Source organism: Oenanthe melanoleuca, chromosome 3 (assembly GCF_029582105.1).
Source record: "Oenanthe melanoleuca isolate GR-GAL-2019-014 chromosome 3, OMel1.0, whole genome shotgun sequence".
Lineage (NCBI taxonomy): Eukaryota > Metazoa > Chordata > Aves > Passeriformes > Muscicapidae > Oenanthe > Oenanthe melanoleuca.
Genome location: NC_079336.1, coordinates 106,169,254 through 106,192,399, shown reverse-complemented (window position 1 = coordinate 106,192,399; position 23,146 = coordinate 106,169,254). Strand labels below are relative to the sequence as shown.

At 47.0% G+C, this 23,146-nt stretch overlaps 2 protein-coding genes across 4 annotated transcripts; both read right to left on the bottom strand.

The window, feature by feature from the left end:
* Positions 1 to 96: 96 nt before the first annotated feature.
* Positions 97 to 19,377, bottom strand: CHGB (chromogranin B). Of its 3 annotated transcripts, none has more exons than XM_056488838.1 (5): positions 19,341 to 19,377; positions 5,219 to 5,262; positions 3,932 to 4,025; positions 1,454 to 3,144; positions 97 to 466 (listed from the first exon to the last, which is right to left on the bottom strand). In XM_056488838.1, exons 2-5 carry the CDS (start codon positions 5,219 to 5,221, stop codon positions 383 to 385), a joined length of 1,872 nt encoding a protein of 623 aa, XP_056344813.1. In that variant the 5' UTR covers positions 5,222 to 5,262; positions 19,341 to 19,377; the 3' UTR covers positions 97 to 382. The 3 variants fall into 3 exon arrangements, with proteins under 3 accessions (XP_056344813.1, XP_056344811.1, XP_056344810.1); XM_056488836.1 differs by lacking the exon at positions 19,341 to 19,377 and adding an exon at positions 10,185 to 12,252; XM_056488835.1 differs by lacking the exon at positions 19,341 to 19,377 and adding an exon at positions 8,966 to 9,252.
* Positions 19,378 to 19,394: 17 nt separating this feature from the next.
* Positions 19,395 to 19,943, bottom strand: SHLD1 (shieldin complex subunit 1). The gene has a single exon (XM_056486995.1). It carries the CDS (start codon positions 19,941 to 19,943, stop codon positions 19,395 to 19,397), a length of 549 nt encoding a protein of 182 aa, XP_056342970.1.
* Positions 19,944 to 23,146: the final 3,203 nt, after the last annotated feature.

Sequence of the window (23,146 nt, the reverse complement as noted above, 5' to 3'; positions counted from 1 at the left end):
TTGGTGGAGCACCTCCACTCTGTGCACAATCTTCACACCTGATCCAGCTCATTCTGAGATCACCCCATCAGCCACATGAACAAGGAGAAGGTTTGGTCCAAGATCAATGGTTTTTATTATTGCAAACTCAGACAAATATATTCCTGAAGAACACTAACACAACTATCTCCAAAAGCATATTAAAAATACCTGCCCACATGAAAGGCTATATTACTAAAACTCATGCCATTCAGGTCTCAAGAGCATAACAGCAAATTAAAGACACTTTGAGCTGTGTAAATCACTACACGAGAGTGGACAGTGAATAGAATTTCCTGGGTTTAGGGCAAACAACCCAGGGGCAGTGAATTTACCACAGAACACAGGTATTGAAGAGACACCTTCAGCCTCTCCTGAGGCTGTTGATCTTCTCTGCTATGTTCTGCAGCTCCAGATCCATGGTGGCCAAGTTTTCCAGCTGCTTCTCCTGTGAAAACACAGTGTTTTACACATTATTAGCAGTGCAGCTCATTCTTGGGAGATTGGACTGAACTGAGGCTGGGGAGAGCATGAAAATATTAATTCTGAGAACTGGCCTAATTACAGCCTCATCTTTGTAGATTCAAAGCACCCTTACCCATTGGTGGCCTCCTGCCATGTCACAGCTGCAGGTGCTGTCCCTGGGGCTCAGGTGAGGGTCCCTGGGAGGTCCCACAGCAAGCACAGAGTGCAGCAAGGGCACAGAGAGCAGAAGCTTTATGCACCCAGTTCTTTACCCTGATGACCTGTTAATACCAATTAACATCCCTACAAATCACTGCTGCCAGCACAGCTCTGTGCAATGCACACACACAGTGACACACACGAGGAGGATCTGGCTGATGGGAGCTAACTGATAGGTGTAGGCTCAGTTTTCCTGGATATTGAAGCAGAACAGCAAGTCCAACAACAACAACAACAAGGAGGAATCACTACATGTGAACTACACATATGAATTGGACTTAGAGGTGCAATGCAGCTTCTGCTCTGCAATTCCAGCTGGGAAGTGCACAGGCAGCTGATTTCCCTCTAAACACCCAACTCACTTTTCAGCTCTGTGTTTTAAACAACCCAACAGCCCAAGTGGTGCCTGTCAGTTCCCCCTCTGCTCCTGCTGCAATGGTACCTTTGTTTCGTCAGTCTGTAGGGCCTCAAGGGAGAGGCAGGGCCCAAAGAGGAATAAAATCTTTCCCTTCCTGCCATGCAGCAGACAGGAGCTGTGTCTTTATCCCACAAACTGTGCCCTGGAGTAGTTCAGCAAACCCAAAGCTCCACTGTTCAAAGAAAGCAGATTTTTATTGAAGATCTGATACTGAAGACGTACTCTCAGAATGTACTCTTGGTTGTGTTTTTCTATGCAGTTTCCCAGATGCCTTGGGAATGGATTTGGAAGTGTGCTTCCCCCAGCTTTTCAGAGAAACTGCTGTGCACTTACCTCCTCTTCCGTCAGGGGCCTCTGGCTGAGGCTCCTTCTGTCATTCCCAGCTACGTGACGTTTCTTCAGGTTTTCTCCAGAGCTGTACAGCTCTGGGAGTTCAGCTGACTTCTTCCTGTAGTTCAGAAGTTGTGCAAGTTGATCCATCTTGTTGTACTGCCTTTCCACGTCGTACCTGTTCGTTTTGCCAGGATTCCTCTTCTTGGTGTGCCTGTGGTTCAGAGCGCTCTGGATTTGCTTTTCTGACCACCACTCATAGTCATTGTACTCGGGGAAAAGGCTCTTCTCACTCAGGGCAGGCCTGCCTTCCTCCCTGCCCTCCAGAAGCTGCTCCCCTGCACCGTCCCTTTTGTCCAAGTGTTGGCTTTTCCACCACAGCAGCGGGTAGAAAGGCCTGTAGGATGCTGCAGTTCTCTTCTCTTTCTCTGCAGGGAGATGGCCTCTGTACTCTTCTCTCTCTGCAAATCCTTCCTCCTCTTCATTTTCCACCTGGTCACTGCTGTGATGCTTCTTCTCCACCACCTCCTGCTCCTCCAGGCTGTCCTCAGTGCTGTAGTGCCTCCTGGCCTGCCCCTGGCGCTCTCGAGCATAGGCTTTCTGTGACCCTTCCTCCTCCTTGTTCCGTGCGTGGGATCTCCCTCCCACACGCTGCTGCTTCTCCTTGCTGAGATACCTGTCCAGCTCTCCCTCATTTTCATCAGCAAGGTACATCCTCCCCTCAGAATGGTGTGAGCCATCGTGGTGTCTTCTCTCCTCACGCCACTTCTCACTGCTCTCCTCGCTGTGGTGACGCCTCTTGTTCTCCTCTCCCCTGCTCTCCTGGCTCTGCTGCCAGCTGTCCCTGTGCTCCTCACTGTCCTGCTCTGCAGGCCTCTCCTCCTGCAGCTCCTCAGGCCCACGCCTCCCAGGAGAGCCACCCTTCTCCTCAGAGTCTCCCTGATGCTTCTGACGGTGCTTCCACTGCTCCCAGGGACTGGCCTCCCCCAGGCGTGACCCCCCAGCTGGTTCCCCCCTCTCACTGCCGTGGCCTGTCTTCTCTTCATAGGAGTCACCCGCTCTGTGCTTCCCATGAGAACCTTTGGGTTTGTAGGGTTCCTTTCCCTCCTCTCTTTCTTCACTCTCCTCAGATTCCTCACGCTCCTGCTGGTGGGAGAAGCCACGTTCCTGAGACTCATGGTGGTATTTCTCACTCCTTTCTTCCTCTCCCTCTTCACCTTCCCGAATTTGTTTGTAAGGGCTCTGCATTCCCTCCTCCAGGTGCCAGCGGCCCCTGGGGCTCTGATCATTCCCACCACGGAACTCATCCATGCTCATGCCCTCAGAGTGGGACTTCTTGGTGAGAACAGCAGCCTCTACATCCTCACAGCACTTGCTGTCTTTGCTTTCCTCTTCACTGTGGTAATTCCTCTCTTCCTCTCTCCCAATTTCCTGGTAGTGCTTTTTTTCTTCTGTGTGAAGTGTCTCATCCTGAGCAGGTGTGTGGTGTCCAGCCTCCTCTTCCTTGCTTTTGCCTTCCTCACGAGCAAGTTTCTCCTCATCACCTCCTTCCATATACTTTTTAGATTCCTCTTCTGCCTGCCTTTGTTCTTCCTCCACACTCCCAGAAGGATGCTTTTCCATCTCTGCTGGATCTTTGGGATGCCTCACTTCAGGCTGTTTGCTTTCACTTCTCTCTCTGTCATTTTTATCACCTACAATAACAAAAGCAGCGTCATGGAGTAATCCAACCCTCCACTGAAGTGTTATTTCAAAGAGATGACTGGCCTCCCAAAGTACCGAAGAAATCTGGACAGAATCAATTTCTAAATTCTGCTTTTAAAATAATTAGTTTGCTACTATTTTACATGCTTGCCTGGAAAAGGATTAACTAACTAATTAACTCCACTTAATTAGGCATTTTACAAGTTCCCCTGGAATTTCCAGAATAATTTTTCTTCTTTGGCTTTTTTTTTTTTTTTTTTTTGTGATCACATTTTAGGTTTAGAATCAAGCTAGCTCTCATTCCCACTAAAAATCAATGGGATCTGAAGCTGTGTTCAGTTCATAGAATGTCAGACCTGGCCATCACAGATACTTATTCACAATAAAAAGACAACCATCTGTTCCAAGTTACCCAAAAACACCAGGGATTTTTTAGCAAATTTAATTTAAAAAAAAAAAAAAATTGATTGGAAAAAAAATCAAAGAAACCTGATGCTTTGCAACAGTTATGCTTCATCCTACCTAAAGAGTTTGTCAAGTCCTCAGAGACTCTCCAGGTGGTTCTAGGGGAGAGCCACAAATATCAGCCAAGAATCCCTGGTAATTCCCAGGTCAAGCTGTTTGTTCCCTGAGCAAGACAGGCTGAACAGTAGGAAACCAGAATTCTGGCACTGAAATTCGGAGGCACCAGTTTCACGGTAACAGTTCATCAACTCTAACACCAGAGAGAAGCCATGCACAAATTCCTTTCCTAAGTTCAGATAATGTTGTACTTACTCTTCTTCAGGATTTCTTTGCATTCAGGATTAATGGGGGGTGCATTTGGCTTAGACAGAGCATTGGACAGAACCTCCACTATGCACCGGGTTACCTGGAAGAGACAAAACAGGAGAGAAAATCCTCATGGAAAAATGGAAACTTTACTTCTGACCTAGCTGGTGAAAAAGCCTGTTTGAGATTAGAGTTCAGGCTGCTATTGAGATTTGAGTAATCCTGTGCATTTGGGCTTGGACCCTCACTCCTGTACTAGCAGGAAGAGAACAGACAGGCCTTTTTACCTCCTTTTCTTTGCAGAGGTAAGGGGCTTCTTTTGTACCTTTTAAAATATTAAATACCCTACTCAGTACAAAGGAGAGTCAAACAACATGTGGTAACATGCTCCATAAAATAAGCAGACACAACATACATTCAAAGGATGAGGATTACCCTGTAGGATCTGTCCAAATGAGGATACTGCAAAGGCAACTTGGACTGACAAAACTAAAACACCTCTATGTCCTCTGTAAGGGATGCACTCCATACCTTTCCACGTGTCTCTGATCTAAGTCCTGCCTAGTTTTTAGCACTGAACATTCAACTGGATTGTTTGGAAGCAGAGAAAATGGATTGATTTAGGAAAGTCACACAATATGCTCTAATTCTAAGCACTACCAAAGTACCTCCTCTGTATAAAATGATTTTCCAGTGCTGAAGTTGTTGGTGAGAACAAGTGCTCCTGTTGGCTGGGGGTAAAGAACCTCAGGCTGACAATCTGTGGGGATGACTGGGAGGAGACAATGAAACATTTATAGAGCCATTTGTCTTTAACTATTTCTGGTTATTAGCAGTGTTTGCTGCAATTATCACAGCAACAACCAGTGCAGGGAGTCTGGTGTCAGGTTAAAGGGTCTGTTTTATTTAATCACACAGGATAAGATCTCTTTCCAAAGCAGGAGAGGTAGAACTACAGCAGAAAGTGTGTTACACAGTTGGTAACTGTAGGTATTTCATCTTTCCCCAAAGCTGCCAGTACAATAACATGGACTGTGCAATATTTCAGGTCACTTTTCAAGCAGCTGTACAATGCAGAGCTCCACAAGTACCACAGGAGCCAGCTCCCATTTCCACCAAACACACTGAGGTGCAGGCAGGCATCTCCTGGCAGTTAAAGGTGCTCCGAGTTCCATACCAGCCATGAGCTTTTAAAAATTTACCCTTAGGAAAAAAAAATTAAGCATTGCCCTGAGAGTTCAAAGAAATGGAGAATACATCACTGATATTTTGATTTGACAAGTAGCTACTCACCATTTCTTCAGTACGATCTTTTTCCACTGGAACTGTGCTGGCACCTGGAAGAAAAACCAATTATTAGAGACTCATTAATACAAGCATCACTGACAGGAGTCCTCAGCCAAATTGGTCTGATGAGACAGCTTGAGTTTTGGGTTGGTAGTCAAGTAAACCAGGAACATTTCACATTAAATCTTTCCTTATTTGGATGGAAAAGCTATGTACAATTGAGGCATAACACAAGAGAAGAGGCATGGTAACACCTGTAGCACTAAAATAATAATATACACCAAGAATAATTCCACCCACGAAAAAATGCAACACCAAAGAAAGCCACGCTTAAATTCCAAAATGGAACTTTATGGTCCTTATGTAGTTGCACCTGCTTGATGGTAAAAAAAAAAATAAATCAGTTCCAACAAGCAAGGCCTGTTTGCACCCCAAGAATCTTCTGGCTCCTTGAAGAAGCTCTAGGTGCAACCCCCTACCAACAGCAGACCATTCTTAAAGACTTCAAAGCAGCTCCTGTCCCAGTCCTGCTGGAGAAATGCCATCTCACTTGGAGGCAGCTCCTGGAAGGATGGAGAGAGCCAGAAGGGACAGAAAAAATTCCCATTCACTGAGTGGTCCATTATCATTCCAAGAAATAAGCAAAACCCCCCCAAATCTCAGTGGAAAACTACTCTGGAAGGAAGCAGTACAACACATCCCTCTCTCTCTCTGCCCTGAGGATATGTGGGATAACTCACACCTCCTTACAGCAGTTCTACTGTACTTGGGCCAATGAATTTGCTTTTAGAAAGAAGCTATAGCCAATAAAACCTCTGTGCTGCCTTATTTTGTCATCATTGCTACAGTGTCTCCAGCTGGTTAATGAGCTTGGCTGCTGTGTGTTATTAATAAACTGTGTCAATTCCCGTCCACCTGGAGATTTCCAGGAGTGAGGTTAAGCACCTGTGCCAGTCACACAGGAGTGTGTGGAAGCAGGGCCTGTTGGAGGCTTTGGAGGCCTCCCACAGGGTGCAGAATCATGGCACACAGGCAGCTTGGGTTGCACCTCTGAAGTCCTTACACAGGTCAGGAAGTCCTAAGAACAACCATGAGCTCTCTCTGGCCGGGTCAGAGAGAGACCTCCTGAAATGGATAAACATCATGTAGATAAAGGAGGTCAGTTTTACCTCTCAACATCAGGAGAATGAACACTGCCCCAAGGAAGACAGGAGCAAGAAGCCTTACACTATTTAAAGCAACACAACCTTTATTCTCTGTGCTGGCAGAGGAAGCAGACATCCCCTGGAGCACTGACTCAGAGTATAATAGCTGAGCATCACACAATAATAACTCCTGATATTTCTGTACTCTCCCCCAAACACATATGTAGGGATGTGCTTCTCCAGCCCCCATCCCTTCCCTGCATATACAATGCCATCAGAGAAGGGAACCCACACAAGGAGAGCACAGAAGGGATTCCCCTAAAATAGCACTGCATCCCTCCCCCAGCATTCCCCCAGAGTGCCAGGTGGTGTGTGAGGGGGGATGCTGCACAGAACCAACTCTCTCCCCCATCTCTGGCGTTCAGTGCTGACTGAGGCAGGCTCTGAGTTCCTTTACTAACCCAACCTGCAAATAATAACCACGCTGCTGCAGCCCACCCTGCTGCATGCATGGAGGAGCAGGATATACATAGAGACATGTAGGATGTACATGGGAGACAAAGGCCCTTCCACCAAAAAGAGTGTTATTTTTAAAAAGACATTCTCTCAATCCCACAGGTGCTGGGGATTGTAGCTCCTGCTACAGCAGGAGCTGCCCCCAGACTCCCCTCACATGAAAGCACAAGTATGAGCCCCTTCAGTGCCTCTTTTTGGGGAGGCTCCTCCAGCCCCTGAGAAAACCTGACAGGCACCAGAGCAAACATCTGATTTTGTCCTTTTAGTGACACAGCCACAGCACATCTCCTGTGAGTGATACCCAGGTGATGGGATAAAGCACAGAGCAGACAAACTCCTGGACAACTTTTCCTACTTCAGGGTACCCCCTGAGTGCTCTCAGTGGCACAGGAAGACAAAGTCAGGTTGTACCCCTGCCTTTACTGTATAATTCAAAAGCTCACAGAGCTTGGTAACAGTGAAAGCCAGCATGAACAAAGAGGGAGCATCATAACAACGTCAGGAGAACCAAATGGTATTGGACATATGTCATATTAACCTGCCTGGAGAAACAGAATGAGCCTTCAATCCATGCCAGAGCCTGAAATAACACACTGAGGCAGCTGCTCTGCCAGGACTGAGTCAGGAAGGCAGAGGGGAACCAGCAGTGCCCCACTTTACCCAGGTGCTGGCAGTGCCAGCCCACACCAGCTGGCAAGAGCTCCCTTGGGGCCACCTGCCACCTGCAGGTGCTGGCCAACACGGCTGCCTCCCTCTCCACGAGTGCTCAGGAGGGGTGAGGCCATCACCCTGACAGGGACAGCAGGGTCAGGCAGCAGGGCTCCCACCCATGAGCTTGCAGGAACACAGCAGATGGGACCACTGTGGGGTTCCAGAGAGAGCAAAGCCAGAGCTTGTGCCAGCATGGAAACCTTGCCCCTGGACACACAGCAAGAAACAAACCACAGCCCCACTAAGTAAAGCTAAGCCCTGGTTCTGCTTACCCTCCTGAACCAAGTCTGGCCAGGCAGTTACAATCAGATTATTTGATTTTGCCTAAGTGCTGAGAGCTGATGAATATAATGAAAAATGATAAACGCAGGACAAATTCACACAGTTTTTGCTTGCATCTCCAAGATTAGAACAGATCTTCGGGTGGGTCCCTGATGAAATCCCTGCATGGCTTTGTTTCATCAGTGCAGATGACTCAGTGCAGTGTCATTCCTCATCAAAATGTCACAGTGTCTTCCTAGGCAGGATCACTGAAATTTAGGCATATTGATTTGCAGGAGTACTAGAAAGTTCTTGAAGTCAATGTTTAACCAATTCAACATTTGAAAGCACGACAGCCACAAAGGATGTGAAGAAGTACCTGATCTGTTTGACGTCATAAACAGGAAAAAATACTTGGTAATAAACCCCCATAGAATCTATGGTAAAAGTGTGGTGAGTTTCTCTGTGTTAGGGTCTCCCCTCCCCGTATTCCACTCTCCCTCTTTGACTTCAATAAAGGCACTTGAAGACAGTCAACTTCCTCACAGCCTCTGTACAAGTCCCAGAAGCGTGGAGACTTCTAACAGACCCAAAGCCAAAATACTCAACCCAGAACGATACCGACTCTTTCAAGCAAAGATTGCAAGTATGCATAAAACACTATAGAGCCAAGCCACCGCCTCATTCTATTATGTTTAAGGTTCATTTCACAGTGGGGTTTTAGTATTTAATGCCACGTGCAAAAAAAAAAAAAAAAAAAATTCCTGTTAGTTTAACCTGCAGAGCCGCTACTTTGCCATCACCACCGGCTGGAAAAACCCAGCGGCACTCTTGTAAGAAAGCGGCACCGAGAAGTCTTTGTGCAGAGATGCGGCGCTGGGATGAGAATAAAGGCGGAGCAGGCGGGGAGCCCTCGCCCAGCGCCATCCCCGCTCCCGGCCCCACCGCCCGTTCCCGAGGGGAGAGCGGGGCTGCGGGTCCCGCACCCACCGAGCCTCCCGGAGCGCGCCCCTGCATCGCTCCATCCCTCCATCCCTGCATCGCCCGCCGGGGCCGCTCCCCGCCCGCTCCCCGCCTTTCCGAGCGCTCTCCCGGCAGGATGCGCCCCCGCCCCGCTCACCTGCCAGGGCAGTGGCCGCCAGGAGGGCGAGCAGCGCCCGCGGCCCCATGCTCGGCTGGGCTCGGTTCGGCTGGGCTGGGCTGCGCTGGGTTTAAAAGGGGAGCGGGGGCGGAGGAGCGGGCGGGGGCCCCGCCGGGAGCTGCGTCACCGCGAGCCCCCGGGGGCGGTGCCGGTGCCGGTACCGCCGCCCCAGGACCCGCTCGGCCCCGCCAGAGCCGGGCAACTTTCTCACAGCCGGGGCGAGCCCAGCTCGCTTTCCCTGCCTTGGCAACTACCGCAGCCGCCCTTCCCGCCCCCCGCTAATGCTTCCAGGACCGCCGTGCATCCCCCGCCCCGCCGCGCCTCAGGAAAGGGGCAAAGCGGCGCTTCCCTGCCTCCTTCTCCAGCTCCGAGGATGCGGTACCATCCCTGGGTCTTTCCCACCGCCAGAGGATGCCGAGCGTCTGCCTACGGGAGGAGGTGCCGTAACCTATCCCTCCACAAGAATCACCGCCGCGCTTCCACATCCTTTTCCGATCAAAGCTCTCCAGGTGCTGCTGCAGCCTTTTCTTCCTTCAAGGTTTTTGTCCCTTCCCCTCTCCTCATTGCTCCCTCCTTTCCCCCCACCAGTCCAGTACACCCAGACCCAGAGAACGACTGGGAAGTAATCCCAATACTTATGTCACCTGGGCAGCGAATGAGGAATACCTCAAGAGTTCTACTGAGGAAATCACTGCTCTCAGCATCCATCTCCACAGGCAAACCTCTTATTTACTGAGATGATGCTCTGGGGAGCCAGAGGAAGCCAACAGAGATCAAGTTTTACATAGTTTCCTTTAACAGCCCCCGCTGTCCCAATTAGTCTTTAGCGGAATAAAAAGCTTCAATGACAAGTGAAAACGATGTCTCCAAAGAGGAAGTCTGAATGTTCCACCCGGTTCCCTTCAGAGTCAGGCTAAGACCAGAACTTCTTTTGGTTTTCATTAACCCTCAGAGGACCATCTCCAATTTTAGGTGTATTTTCAGTTTTCTTTTTCGTTTGCCCTCAGAGCCAAGCAGATGGCCCTCTAACTGCCAGTGTTCCCTGAGGACAATGGATCTATTACATCAAGTTGGCAGCTCCCTCTGTTATCATTCTGTGTGCCATTCTATTGTACATTAACAACGGCAGGCTGCTACAAGCACACAGCCTTTAAAGACAGAAAACAGGACACAAGCACAGCGCTCCAATCAAACTCACCAGCAGCTCCATCGGTGCCTAAGGGAAGCAGGAATCCCAGCTCCATTTGAAGCCTGTTTCAGAGACAGCCTGGAGGAGACAGCAGGAGGCAAAGCCAGACACCTTGTTCACCTTGCATTCAGTTACAATTGCTGCAAAATAATAGAACCCAGCCACCCGGCCACCATGGAAAACAAACCATCTGCAACATCTCCCCATCTCCCCTCCTGCATGCTGTTCCTGTACTGCCTGTGCCAACCCCATCTCCACAGGCAGATGCTTCTTTGGAAATCTCCAGCCTTGGCTTTGGGAAATCAAGAGCCTGTTTCAAAAGACTGACAAGCTTCCCTGACTCTAAGGCCCCCATGTCCTCCCCTGTCTGTGTGAGGATTCAGCCTGGCCCCAACCTCTTCAGCTGCTCATGAGAAAGAATTTCAAATTAAACATTTGCCTTTTATGCGTTCTCTGCTTCTGCAGGCATATAAATAGTATGTTTTGCCATCAGTTATATCAGGGTCTACATGGGAGCAACTTCACACTTTCAGATTCCATCAGGTTCAAGGTTACAAAGATTTTCAAGTGTTGCAGGAGGTCCTTGAGAGGAGTAGGGACAGAACTTGCTGGAGGATATCCAACTCTGTCTTCAGGGTCAGATTCCAAAACAGGATCCCACAGACTTTTCTGCAGCACTGGAAAACCAGAGCATCCAAGCATCTTGCCCACAGTTAATTAAGTCAACCTCTATTTTCAAAGCACTGTCACTTCACATGGACTTTTACAGCCAGGTGTCAGCTGGGGTGAGTTTCTCTGCAGATCAGGAGAGAGCTGTGACTGCACTAAATCAGGATTACTGCCGGCAAAGGCACATTTCATTTGATCAGCTGTGAGTGGCACACCCCAACCTCCTTTCTCAGCTGTGTCAGTACTCTGATTGCAGTGACATCCACGCCTCACAATGTTGTGACAATCTATTGCTCTATGAATAAACACTATTTATCCTGTGGGATTCTCTCAAATACAAACGCTTTAAAAAATTACCCATTTGGCTCATGCTAAAGCTGGAACTTCAAAGGATGACAAGCAAATTTCTGTGCCTGAGCTCCTTCTAAATTGAGAGGAAGCTGCATCCTCAGGATGAGGATTGCTCTTCTAATTAGATGTGCTAGTGGGGATTATCTTTATTCTTGGATGCCAATTAGTCTTCATGGCATTAAAATATTGCAGCCCATTCCATGAACAAACTCATCTCTTTCATTCAGGACGTGCTAAGAGGATGAGTCTGGAGAAAGACAACTGCACCTAAAGGCCACCATTTATCCATTTTCACTAACAGAACCCAAAATCCTCTCAGAAACCTTGTCATATGCACTGATCATGGCAACATAAGGGATGATGGAGCTGCACAGCTGATACATTTTTGGGTCATTTTTCCACAAAAGTGGAACATGACTGTTGCCACCTGTGACCTTAGCACATGGTACCAGTGCCCAGCAAACTGAGCTGCAGCAGAGAGACCCAGTGTGGTACAGACAGGTGATTTCTGCAGCATGGGCAAATATCTTTTTTTAAATTTTCTGTATTTATATAGCACCTCACACTGTGGGGTTTTATTCATGCCACATGCTCTTAGGCAGTGCAGAAACAGCTGCTAGAAACTGACTTCTAGTCTTTAGTGTCAAAATAATTTCTTCATCAAAAAATCCAAAGAATTTACTGGATATTTTTGCTTGAGGACTTTCAAAGTTCGGTCCAACTCTTCTTGAATTGTCTTTCCTAGTCTTCTTTAACAAAAAAAAAAAAGCAAATTTTCTTCACTTGTAACCCTCTCCTTTTCCATGCAGGATCCTTCTAGCTCCTGTTTTTCAGTGATGTATCTATTCCACAGAAATGAGGCCAAATATTACACAGCCAAACTGAAAAGAGGTTTAAAATAAGCCTACAAGGCATGTCATAACTGTTAAGTGAGATGAAAAATACATGCACGGACCCTGCTGTGGCCTTCTGGAAAAAGCCCTGGGCTACCTGATAAATCCTCAGGGCTTCTGGATATACCCACAGGTTACAGAACAAAATAAAAGAAACTACCAAACCCAAATCAGAAGTGAGAAAGGGAAGACCAAGTATAAACCATTTCCCCAACATCCCAGGTTTTCCATAGAACATTTTCCAATATGCTGCTCACACACACCTCTCTTCCTCCCCAGTCATCCTTCTCTCAGTTAGCTCAGATGGCAGAAAACTTGGTTATGCTGCAATACAAATATAAGTTTAAAATAATAAATAGTTAAATAATTTAATAACTAAATAAATAGCATACTTTGGGGCCTAGGGGCAATTTTTCCATACTGCAGACAGCATGAAGTGCCACTTCCTAGGTCCTTCCCTAGCAGTAACTCCCTGGCATTGCTTTCTCCAAGGCAGGAAATGCAAGTTAGCTCCTGCAGTTCCACTGGTAAATGTCTCCATAGGAAAATTACACCTGTGGGAAACAACAGGCACATCTCCTCCTAGAAGAGAAAGCTGGAATTTGCCTAATAATGTGGGTACCACTGACATTTTTAGTCATAAGACTTCATTTTTTTTTGTGCTGCCACTTCTCACCTGATTGTCTGTCAGAAAATTATCTGCTGGACTCCAAGTCAAAACTGACCACTCCAGATGAACTGGTCATCAAGCTAAAATGCAGCTTTTGGATCTTGAGCAGGGGCACAAGCAGCCCTGACATGATTACTCCTGGCTTTACAAATTTGATTATGACTAAACCTTCTTCCAGCCTCAGCTGTCACCAAATTGCCTGGCTGACAACAGAAGCAACCTTCACCACCCTGGGCACCTCCTCTTCTACAAGGGGGGATGTAAGAACACCCCAGCACCCTCCTGACCAGATCAGGAGTCCTGGACACTGAACAGTGCCCAAAAGCTGCCAACACATCCCTCTGGGCTGGCCTTTGGAGGATTAGCATCACTGCAGGACTGGAGTTCCCAGGAAGCTGATGTCCAGAGAGCAGCTGGAGATGGCTGGAGCATCTCACCCTGCAGGCTGGGCATGGCTGAGCTGCACACCCAGGTGCTGCCCCAAAGAAAGCCCTTCATGAAACAACCCCTGCCAATACTCCCTGCTCTTTTTAAACTCACACTGGTTAATTAACCTCTCTGGTGAACTTTGGGGCCTCTGTAGTAGAATACAAAACAAGATAGAAATTTCTTTCAGGAAGCAAAATGTGGATTTAAGCCCTTGTATTTTGAGTACTGCTTGTCATTAAGCAAAAAAAGACTTTAAAATTGCCTTTGCATTGTAAATAATGACATTTAGGCCATTAAATTGCCCCATTCAGTGTTTCTGCCTGCTTTTTGTCAACTGTGTATGTTCCATTTAATATTTAAAGACTGGGGCACTACTCTGGCTTATTTAGTAATTAATTTCTTTAAATATTTATAGCAGTTTCACTCTCAGCAAGGGTTCTGTTTGGTAAGAACAATACTGTTCTGTGGTTAATAGTGTCATGGAAATTTCAGAGGCAAATTTCCATTTTGCAAGATAAAAACATATAGATTTTCTGCAACAGACGGTGATGACTTCAGAATAAACTTTTTATTACTGAACAATGTATGTACTGGAAAAAAAATCCAATTATGCCCTTGCACATAATTGCAGACTGAAAACACAGTGCTGAGAGATCTATTTTATGACAGCAGTATTCACACAGCAAAAGGAATTGTCCAAGAAATTTTCCATCACCTTTTTTTTTGAATCACCACTGGCAAAAAGAACAAAACCTAACTGCAAAAAAAAGGGTAGGAAAGAGAGAGCAAAACCTACAAAATGCAGGAGGATATTTTGCTAGCATCTGTTCCCCTTAGAATATCCTTTTTCCTTTTGCATACCCCGATTTTAAGACTTTTAGGCCCTTTGTATGAAATGCTGTGTGCTTATCAAAAAAGCTTAAAATGCTTAAGCTTAAAAGCAGCCTTGGGAAAGGAAAATACTCCATCTGTGTAAATTTGTCTAGTAACCCTGATGGTGGGAAGGTGATCCAAACAGGAAAAGCAGGAAGAGAGACCTTGAAAGAGACTACCCTGGATATGAGAAAGAGCAAGTCACAGTGGATGGCTTTGCCAGCACTCAGGTGAGGCACACTGAGCCTGCAGGGCATCATGCCCTAGTTTTGGGAAAAATCAGCTGCAGAGGCACCCCGAGGGAATGGGAACAGGAGGAAGTGGCACAGGAATCAGTCTGACACTTGTCCAGCACACCACTGCATTTTCAGCCTAATTCACTGCTGCCTTTGGAAAGATTCCCCCAGCCCTCAAAATAGCAGAATGTCTCCTCATCCCAGAAGAATTTCTTTTTCCTAGGAATTCACGTGCAACCAGTCTCTTCTTGAACACCAGACAGGCAGAATTAACACTTCCAGAGACAGAACCCAGCCACAGGACTTGTCTGCACTCACACATTCATCATGTGGTGCTCAGCCTGTCTCAGTGACCAGTCAGACCTGGGAAGATGCAAAAACAAGATCAAAAACAAGCTGGCCTCACAGAATATGCTGAGCCCTTCTTAAATACGGGGGCCTGGACCACAGATGCAAAATCTCTATTATTGTCTGAACCTCTAATTGCAGGGTTTTGAGGGGAATTGCTGTTAGAGGTGTGGGTGTAAATGCCCTGCCCTTTCACTCCTTCTCTGAAGCTCTCAGATACCCCAAACAAGCTGCTGGCAACTTAAAAAAAACTGGTGGAAGTCACATTGGAAATGTGTTGCAGGGCACAGCATCCCCACCTCAGTATCCTTAATTACAGAATCATCCTGCTTCTCTGGCTGGGAGGTGCTGATTTTAACACCATTCCTGGTTCATCTCTCACAGCAATGCAGATAACACTGGAAAGTAATAGCTGCCCTAAGGCTGACTGACATTTCCCATTACAAGAACCACTTCCCAATGCAAGTGAAAGTTTGTTTGGTTTAAACTGAAGGTGAAATTTTCTATGACGGTTGTTCTTTCACTACAAGACTTTCCCTCCCAAGTCCCAGCACCTGCAAACAAACAGGCAGGCTATTGCAAAGGCAATTTTAAGAAAGGTTTGACCTTTCAGCCACAAGTTTTCTGGCTCTGGTTAGCTCCAGATACTGCTTTAATCACATCTTATTATTTCATGCTCTGTGTGCTATGTGCCAGATTTTACTTTTAAGGAAGAAATGCTGGCATATGTTATTGCCTAATTGATGTGTGGGGGGAAAATAGTGATTAGGGAAAGCCTACAGAACAGGGTATTTTTAAAATGAACTCCTGTGTTGTGGGAAAACATATGCCCCACACAAAATCACCAATGCTCAGTAATGAAATGGCCACATTTATACAGGATGTACAGTGCCTGTCATACACCAGTTTTAACAACCATATGTCCTGATATATCCAGGCATACCAAAACACCTTAAACTCCTGGGGGAAAATCCCCTGCTGGTAAACAGCCCTGGCCCCATTCACTTCACTGGGGCCTGCTCAGGACCTGCTTCAGCACCTGTGGCAGGAGCTCAGCTCTCCCTGGCTGCCTTTGGGCTCCAGGACTGGGTAGGTCGCTGGCATGAATCAGCACCTCCCACCAGCAGCCGTGTGGGAGGGAAAACAAAAACGCTGTCGGAGTAAGGAGCAGAGGAGCAGCTCCCAGCCGAGGGAGTGACTTAACAGCAGCAGCATTTGGCAGGGATGGCAGAAGAGCTTGGATCAGGCATTTATGTAAGGGAATAGAGGCAGCACTCTCAGCCTGACACACTAGTCCTAGGCTGAGCCCAATCCAGGGGCTGTGTGCACGGGCAGGGCTCGGTGCCTGCAGCAGCACAGCCCTCTGAGACACTGGGGATGCTGGTCCAGCTCAGGTGCAGAGCACCCAACCCAAAGCTCACATGTCTCTAACACACCTTGGGTGGGATTTGGATCTGGGCTGTGCAGCAGGGAAACCCCTGGGCCACATCAAGTCCTCACCATGTCCTGTGTTCCTCCTACTTGGCAATGGGGGATCAATTTTGGCCTTGCTTGTCTTTTCCTATGGGACTGATTCCCCATATTTTACTTCCCTTTCACACTTTGCTTGAGGATCTTGTGGGATCTTGTCTACCCAGAGCCCTGAAAGGTGGTGTAGGTTTTCAGGTGCTGTCCTAAGTTAGGATCAGAGAGCTGCTCCTCGACTGTGAGGCTTAACAAACAGAAGGAAAAAAAACCTCTTGGGTTTGTTCTGCAGTGTAAGGTCCCAGATGCCTTTGCTAAAGCAGCCTTCAGACATAGGGGGATGAAGAGAGGTGACAGCAGCTGGTTTTGCCAGCAGAGGTGAGAACCACGGGTGCTAGGGAGGCCAACAAGTTGGGGAGACAGGGTGAGCTGAAACCACAGAAGTGCCAAAACTAAGTCAAGTGCAAGCCAGGGAGAGAGGAAAGCACTTCACCTCTCAGGAATAAACTCAGTCTCCCAGATTATTGCACAAACTGGGGGGAAATGGACAGAACATGGGACATTTCTGTGAGGGCTTCATACATCTTGTACTTGCCATGCAAAAGGACTGTCTTTTTACCTCGAGGAAGCCATGGACAGACATATCCATGATCCACTGGAAGTGAGCAGCATACAGAAGGAACTGCAGCACTCCTGATTCTGAGGGGTGCAAACTTCTCAAAAGACTGCATGTTTCAGCAGCACAGAGATTACCATGTCCTCTGCAAGATGCCAGACAAGATTTGTAGATATGAGTCATAATCCAAATTTTCAGCTGCATCCAGCCTGTTCTGCCTACGTTGGTCCTTAAAATTGAGCAGTTTGACGCTCTCCTCTGCTAGTATCTCTCTTCATACTCTTTCAGAAGCCACCTTTTCTCTCTTTTGTCATTCTGAGCCTCTTTTCCATCAAAACCCAGTAGGGATGTCTCAAACATCAGTAGCAGCAGGAGAAAGAGCAGGAACTTCCTATTTTTCTGCAAGCTTTCTTTGTGGAAATTGCACATTTTTTGCCATTTTCTTCCCCTTAAAATAATTTTTTTAAAAAGTCTGAATAGGAGACCAGATGGTTTTAGAGCACCTAAAGCACTGACCAATTCATCAACAAACCAAATACAGCAACTGATGCAGACCTCTGATTTCTCCATTTCTCTCTTCATGGGAGTCTATTTCCCTTAAAATGGCAGTTAAAGAGGTTTTGCACAGCAACTAATTTAACTGTGTGGAACAGCACAGATGCTGGCAAAAATTAAAAGCAACAGTATCTGATTCACACTGAAGACCTTCCTTCTTCCCTGCACATCCTTAGCAATATCTCCCAACATCTGTCAATACCAATGCCCTTGCTGCTGTGACAGATCCATGGGGGTTAAGCAGTATGAGCTGGCAGAGGGGCCAGTGATGTTACTGTAATTACTGACAGCACACTCAGGAACATGTTTGCTTTTCCAGATGTATATGTGGCTAAACTAGCTGATATTACCATTCTCTACAGTTTTTGCCAGCAGGATGCTTTCATCTGGATTTTGATACACAAGCACCTGTGGGTTTGTTTGCTACTACAGAAATGATGCTGCATCCTCAACTCCTTTTTTTTTCCCCCTGGCACCCTTAACTTGAGTAATGCTGGGGGAGCAGCTGAAGGTCTGCTCCAACATTCTATGTACCCTCCAGCACATGCACAACACCTCTGCCACAAAAGCAAGCAAGCAACACACCGAGCAGGACCACCACAAAGCCAAATGTATTGGTTCCATGGTGACTCAAGGATGGGAAACTAAACCCAGGAAGTTCCAATATAAATCTATTTGCAAAGAGAGATTACACTAAGTCCTAAGACTTTGGCCGTAACTTGCAGCCAGCTGGGCCTCCTCCTGCTCTGACTGAAGGCAGCAGCCAAATTTCCATTGCCTTTGCTGGAAACACCTGCAGAGCACAGTGGTTGTGCCAATCTGCCAGGGGCAGCAAGGCAGGAATAGCAGCCCCATGTGGGACTGCAGCAGGGAATGTGACATGCAGGAACATGAACACCCACTCTGACATCTGGCCAGTGTGGACAGGGAGCAGATGAGAGGTCTCAGCAGCTGGGCTGGCAAACACTGGATATCAAATATCAAAATTTTGATATCAAGTATCAAAAACTAGTATGACCACTGTGGCTGTACTGGAGTAACCACAGTGATGTTGACCTTTGGGACCCCAACCACCCTTTCTTTCTTTCTTTCTCCTTTGCCCATCTGCTGTTATCTTGAACACATCCCTTCCTGTGGCACTCCGTGCTTCCTTGCTCACACCCACGCTGGAGAATGGCCTCCTCAGTCAGCAAACAACACCACTACAGCAAACTGCTCTTTCGGTGGAGAGATCAGTGGGTGGAAAACATGCACAAAGACATTTATCTGCCTGGCTGAGGCAGTAAAGCAACAAAGAAGCCACTGAGCAGGGAGGCTTCCGAGAGAGAAACCTTAAGTGGCTGTGTGTGGGTTCACTGCTCTGTTGCTGACTGACATCAGCCTCTTTGGGCTCAGAGAGATTCGTTTCATTTTAAAGGGAACATTCCCCCAGGGATCTCATTAGCACCATCATGAAAGTCAGAAAGGAACTAAAGGTTCTTGGTGGGGGGGGGTGATGGTGGGGAGGGTAAACAGGACAGAAACCCTGTCAGAGAACATACTCGGAGCTGTATTTTCTCCTACTCATGTGTACACACACTTTTTTCTGTCAGAAAAACTCACCTGGCATTGCAATCATGAACTGTGGGGTTATATATCTAAAAACACAGAGCTAATAGGCACCCTGTGGAGGCAAATGTACAGAATGAAATCTTAACTTTCCCTCTGTAAGGCTAGGGCACACCATGCCAAGGTCATTCAAACAGTCTGTTATAGCCAGCAGCACTTGGACAGCCATGCCCGCCCAGGGGCTGAATCTGGGCTGGACCACTGTTAACCTGTGGTAAGGATGCAGGCCAATTTAAAAGCCTGGTAGGTATAAATTATCACGTTTGATGTCCCAGCAACAAACACTGCATGAGCCCTCCCAATTAGTCAACACATCCCAAGCAGTTACACCAATACTCCTTGTGCAGTTCTGCACTTCAGAGAGCAAAGTGCAAGGTCTAGTGTGGGTGAACCCCACCATGGAGCATCTGGTGCTGAATGTGGTGTTTGGAGAACAATGTCTAAGAAAGTCACCTCTTTCTGGAGTGAAAGCAAAGCCTCGATGGCAGAAACAAACCAGTGTCTTGCTCACTTCTCATGTGACCCATCAGGGTTACGTTCTGCCTGTGTTTGCTTCCAGAGGAACTGCAGGACGTCATCTGAGAGTCCAGGTGCCCTCCTCCTGTTTTCCAACAAGACTTCTCCCTCAGCTGGCTTTGAAAAGCAAGCAGAAGGGGAGTGGTTTGGAAAGATCTTACATCCATCTCTGTTCAAGACCAACTGTGCCATTTGCAGGCAACGTGACATGTATTTTGTTCCACCCTTTTGCTCCAGCTCAGAAATCTTCTGTGACAGACACTGTGAGGCAGCCTGATAGGTTGGATCCTTTCTCTCTGGCTGCTTTCTGCAATACATTTTGTAGAAGCCATCCAGAGAGTCCCTGATGCTGGGATCTTCTGCATCATCACGTTCATACATCCATGAGAGCACAGCATCATTAGGTTCAGAGGGCTCACACAGCCCTGCTTTTGGGTTACATCTCACGTCTGCCTCCTCAGAGCCTTCAGCAGAACAGCCTGCAGGAGCCACTGATGATGGATTGCTCTCTCCTGCAAGCAGAGAATCAATGGAACTCATTAGTCACCAGTCATCCCTGTGGCAAAGTCTTTTTCTGTCCCCCTCCCACTGCAGTCTGGCAAACAGGCTCTTTGCATGAGCAAACCAAGTGCTGCTCTGAACACAGCTGGGCTGCCCCACGGCCTTCCTGCACAGATTGGTGCAAGATGGGCTGATTTGGGGACCTCACAGTTGTCCCAGCCTTGGCACTGCAGTAGTCCCACCAAGACTGGACCTACTTGGTGGTACAGATCTCCTGGCTCCTCTCAGTCAACTTCCAAAGAGGTAGAAACTGGGATCTGCTGCTCCTGGAGACAGCAGACCCACAAGGAAGTCTGGTTTGCAGCCGAGATAGTTTTGCATCTGTTTCAGTTTTTCCCTCATCTCTGGGTCTAATCCTTACTTTTCAATTTTACTCCTACAGCACAACATGCAGTCCTGACCTCCAGCTTTCAGCCAGATTCACAGCCTCCAAACCAACACTGTTCTGGTGACTGCATGGAGCTTCAGAATGAGGACTGCAAAGGGGGGACTCTGTGCTTCCCCATGAAGTATCACTTTTGCTGCCCTGCTGCACTAAATGCTCTCAACACACCCTGATGGAATTTCATGGATAAAATTAATATAAAGGCCAAGGATTCATTCTTTCCTAGATCTTCTCTCCCTTCCTTGCTGACCTACATCTCTGGATAACAGTCAGGGCTGTGGTTTTCTCCTGCTACAGAGTAATCAAGGGGGATGCTTTTCACTAATTAATACAGCACAACAGGGACACCAGGCAATGACAAGACCAGGATGATCAGCAAGCTTCTAGGAGCAAGAAGTTCCATGAAGAGACCTTGAATTGGGCTCTGGTACCCAGGTAGTGCCTCTGACTGCAATCTCATCTCCAAGCCCACTGCGCCAGACTGTTTGCCAAGCACCTGACTCACCAGCAAGGAAATTTTCCAGGGCTCAGCCAGAGGTTGCACAGCCGTCATCTGCAAGTTACATAAGCAGGATGCAGGCAGTCAGAAAATAGCTTGGTCTTTTCTAATTCTGTGAAATGTAAAGCAGAGTGCAGTCCTTCATTTTGGTAGGAGACTATGTTCAAAGGGAGTCTCAGTGTGGTGGCAGAAGGCTGTTTTTCTCTCCTGGTACACAAAGAGCCACCCTTCCCTTCCTAAGCAGAGATTCATTAACATGAAATTCAGCTGTCTGTGCTGACACCACTGTAGTTGTCTCTTTCTTCTTGTCCCTACTTCCTATCTTTGATCTTTCTTCTCAATTGCCCTTCATCTCTGATTAAGCAATTTTAAATAGAACTTTCCCTCCCCTTGCAATGTCCAATGCAGAACAAAGAAAAGCTTGGTGGCCTTCTTTTAACAGTGAGCTATGGCATCAGAATAGCAGATCAGAGAACAGGTCCACTTTTCCTCAGTAACCTCTGAGCCTATGCTAAATTAGAACTGAAGCATCATGCATCTCTGATAATTCAATCAAGTGGCATTTGGACTCAGACTCCTGTGGCAATTGCAGACCCCTGTGTCGTGCTGGCTTTTTGCTGTCTCCTGCTCACAGCCACATTTTGTGACAGTGCACAGCTGCCTCCAGCTACCCATACCAAGCCTGCATGACTTGGGAAAAGAAAATTTCTGTTGGTTTCGTGTTGCCACGGGAGACTTCAGCAATGCTACTTTGCCTTTCTCCTACCATCTTAGTTTGGATATTAGGAAAGATTTCTTCATAGAAAGGGTTGTCAAACACTGGAACAGGCTGCCCAGGGAAGTGGTTGAGTCACCATCTCTGGAGGTGTTTAAACAACACGTAGATGTGGCACTTGGGAACATGGCTCAGTGGTGGACTTGGCAGTGTGAGGTTTATAGTTGGACTCCATAGTTTTAAAGGTCTTTTCCAACTTCAGAGATTCCACTGCATTTTATTCCAAGGTCAGTATGGCCCATAAAGCTGGCATCCTTATGGTGAAGCACAACCCACCAAAGAAGTGACTAGTAAGTGTCTCAGGGTATGTTCTGGGATTTGATTAGTCAGAACATATTCCATTATTATTACTGCAAGAACAGTTCTCTTTCAGCTACTGGTTCTGATTTATGCATCTCTATTTCCCAACATAGGTCCTATCCCCCTAGTGGATTACTTTTCCAGCAAAGCCTTTTTAAGGCAAGATAGCCAACAGGGTTGGATACCCTAGCCCTGGGAGTGTCCAAAGCCAGGTTGCATAAGGCATTGAGCAACCTGATCTAGGGGAGGTGTCCCTGTCCATGGCAGGGGGGTTGGGACCATATGGTCTTTAAGGTCCACTCCAACTCTTTAGCATTCTATGATTCCATGACATGAAAATTAGGATGCAGAATTCCCAGAACCAATCTATGCCTCGCAAAGTGGTGCCTTTCCTCAGCTTTCCTGACAATTTTCCAATACATTCTAAACTGTGTGCCAAGACTGATGTTTTGAAAATAAACCCAAACCTTTTCCTGCCTAAAAGTTATCAGTTAAGGTAGAGATCCTTCCTTGATACCCTCTAAAGAGCTGGTACTGCTGTAGAAAGGTGCAAATCTCCTGAATGATTTATAAACCACAGGGAACAAGCACAAGAGCTGGATGCCTGCAGGGTCCAGAAAGAGCTTCTCAGCTGGGGCACACACAGAGCACACAAGCACATGTTGTAGGCCAGCAAAAGTGCTGCTAAGGGCAAAGACAGCATTTAACTCATCCCTTTGCCTCTTCATGCACCTGCACCCCTCAGGTAAGCTGGGATTCTCTCATAACACACAGCAGCGTTGCTTCAAAGCCTAGACCTCTCTGGCCACCTCTCAGCAGCAGGAAAAATGCAATTTTATAAATGCCTTTGTAAAATACTTCCATGGCAAACTTAACAACACAGCTGTCACACACCCTTATGTTGGCTCAACACCTACAGAATTCAAGGCAAAGATAGCAAGGCTGAAAACTCTCACTCTTTGCCTGCAATAGAATTTCATCACCAGAGAATCTGGCTCATTATTTTTAGCTATTTTCACTCATTTATAGTACCAAATTTTAAAGTGGGGAAGAGGGGGAAGCACCAATAGAAAAGACCCAAAAAACTGAAACAGTCATTATTATCTATTTCATTCTCACATGATGGATAATCATGAGCAAGAATGTTTATTATTTCATCTGTTCCTCCACTCCATGCTAACTGAAGTTCAGCATTTGCAGCTAATTAGTAAAAGAGCTGGGGG

Excerpts from the sequence above, each read along its gene's own strand:
- CHGB (XM_056488835.1), bottom strand. The coding sequence starts at position 9,014 with ATGGGGCCGCGGGCGCTGCTCGCCCTCCTGGCGGCCACTGCCCTGGCA. Across the intron at positions 3,145-3,931 it reads CAAAGAAATCCTGAAGAAGA|GTGATAAAAATGACAGAGAG; the intron begins GTAAGTACAACA and ends TTGTTATTGTAG. Across the intron at positions 467-1,453 it reads GGCCCCTGACGGAAGAGGAG|GAGAAGCAGCTGGAAAACTT; the intron begins GTAAGTGCACAG and ends GTGTTTTCACAG.
- SHLD1 (XM_056486995.1), bottom strand. The coding sequence starts at position 19,943 with ATGAGTTCCATTGATTCTCTGCTTGCAGGAGAGAGCAATCCATCATCA.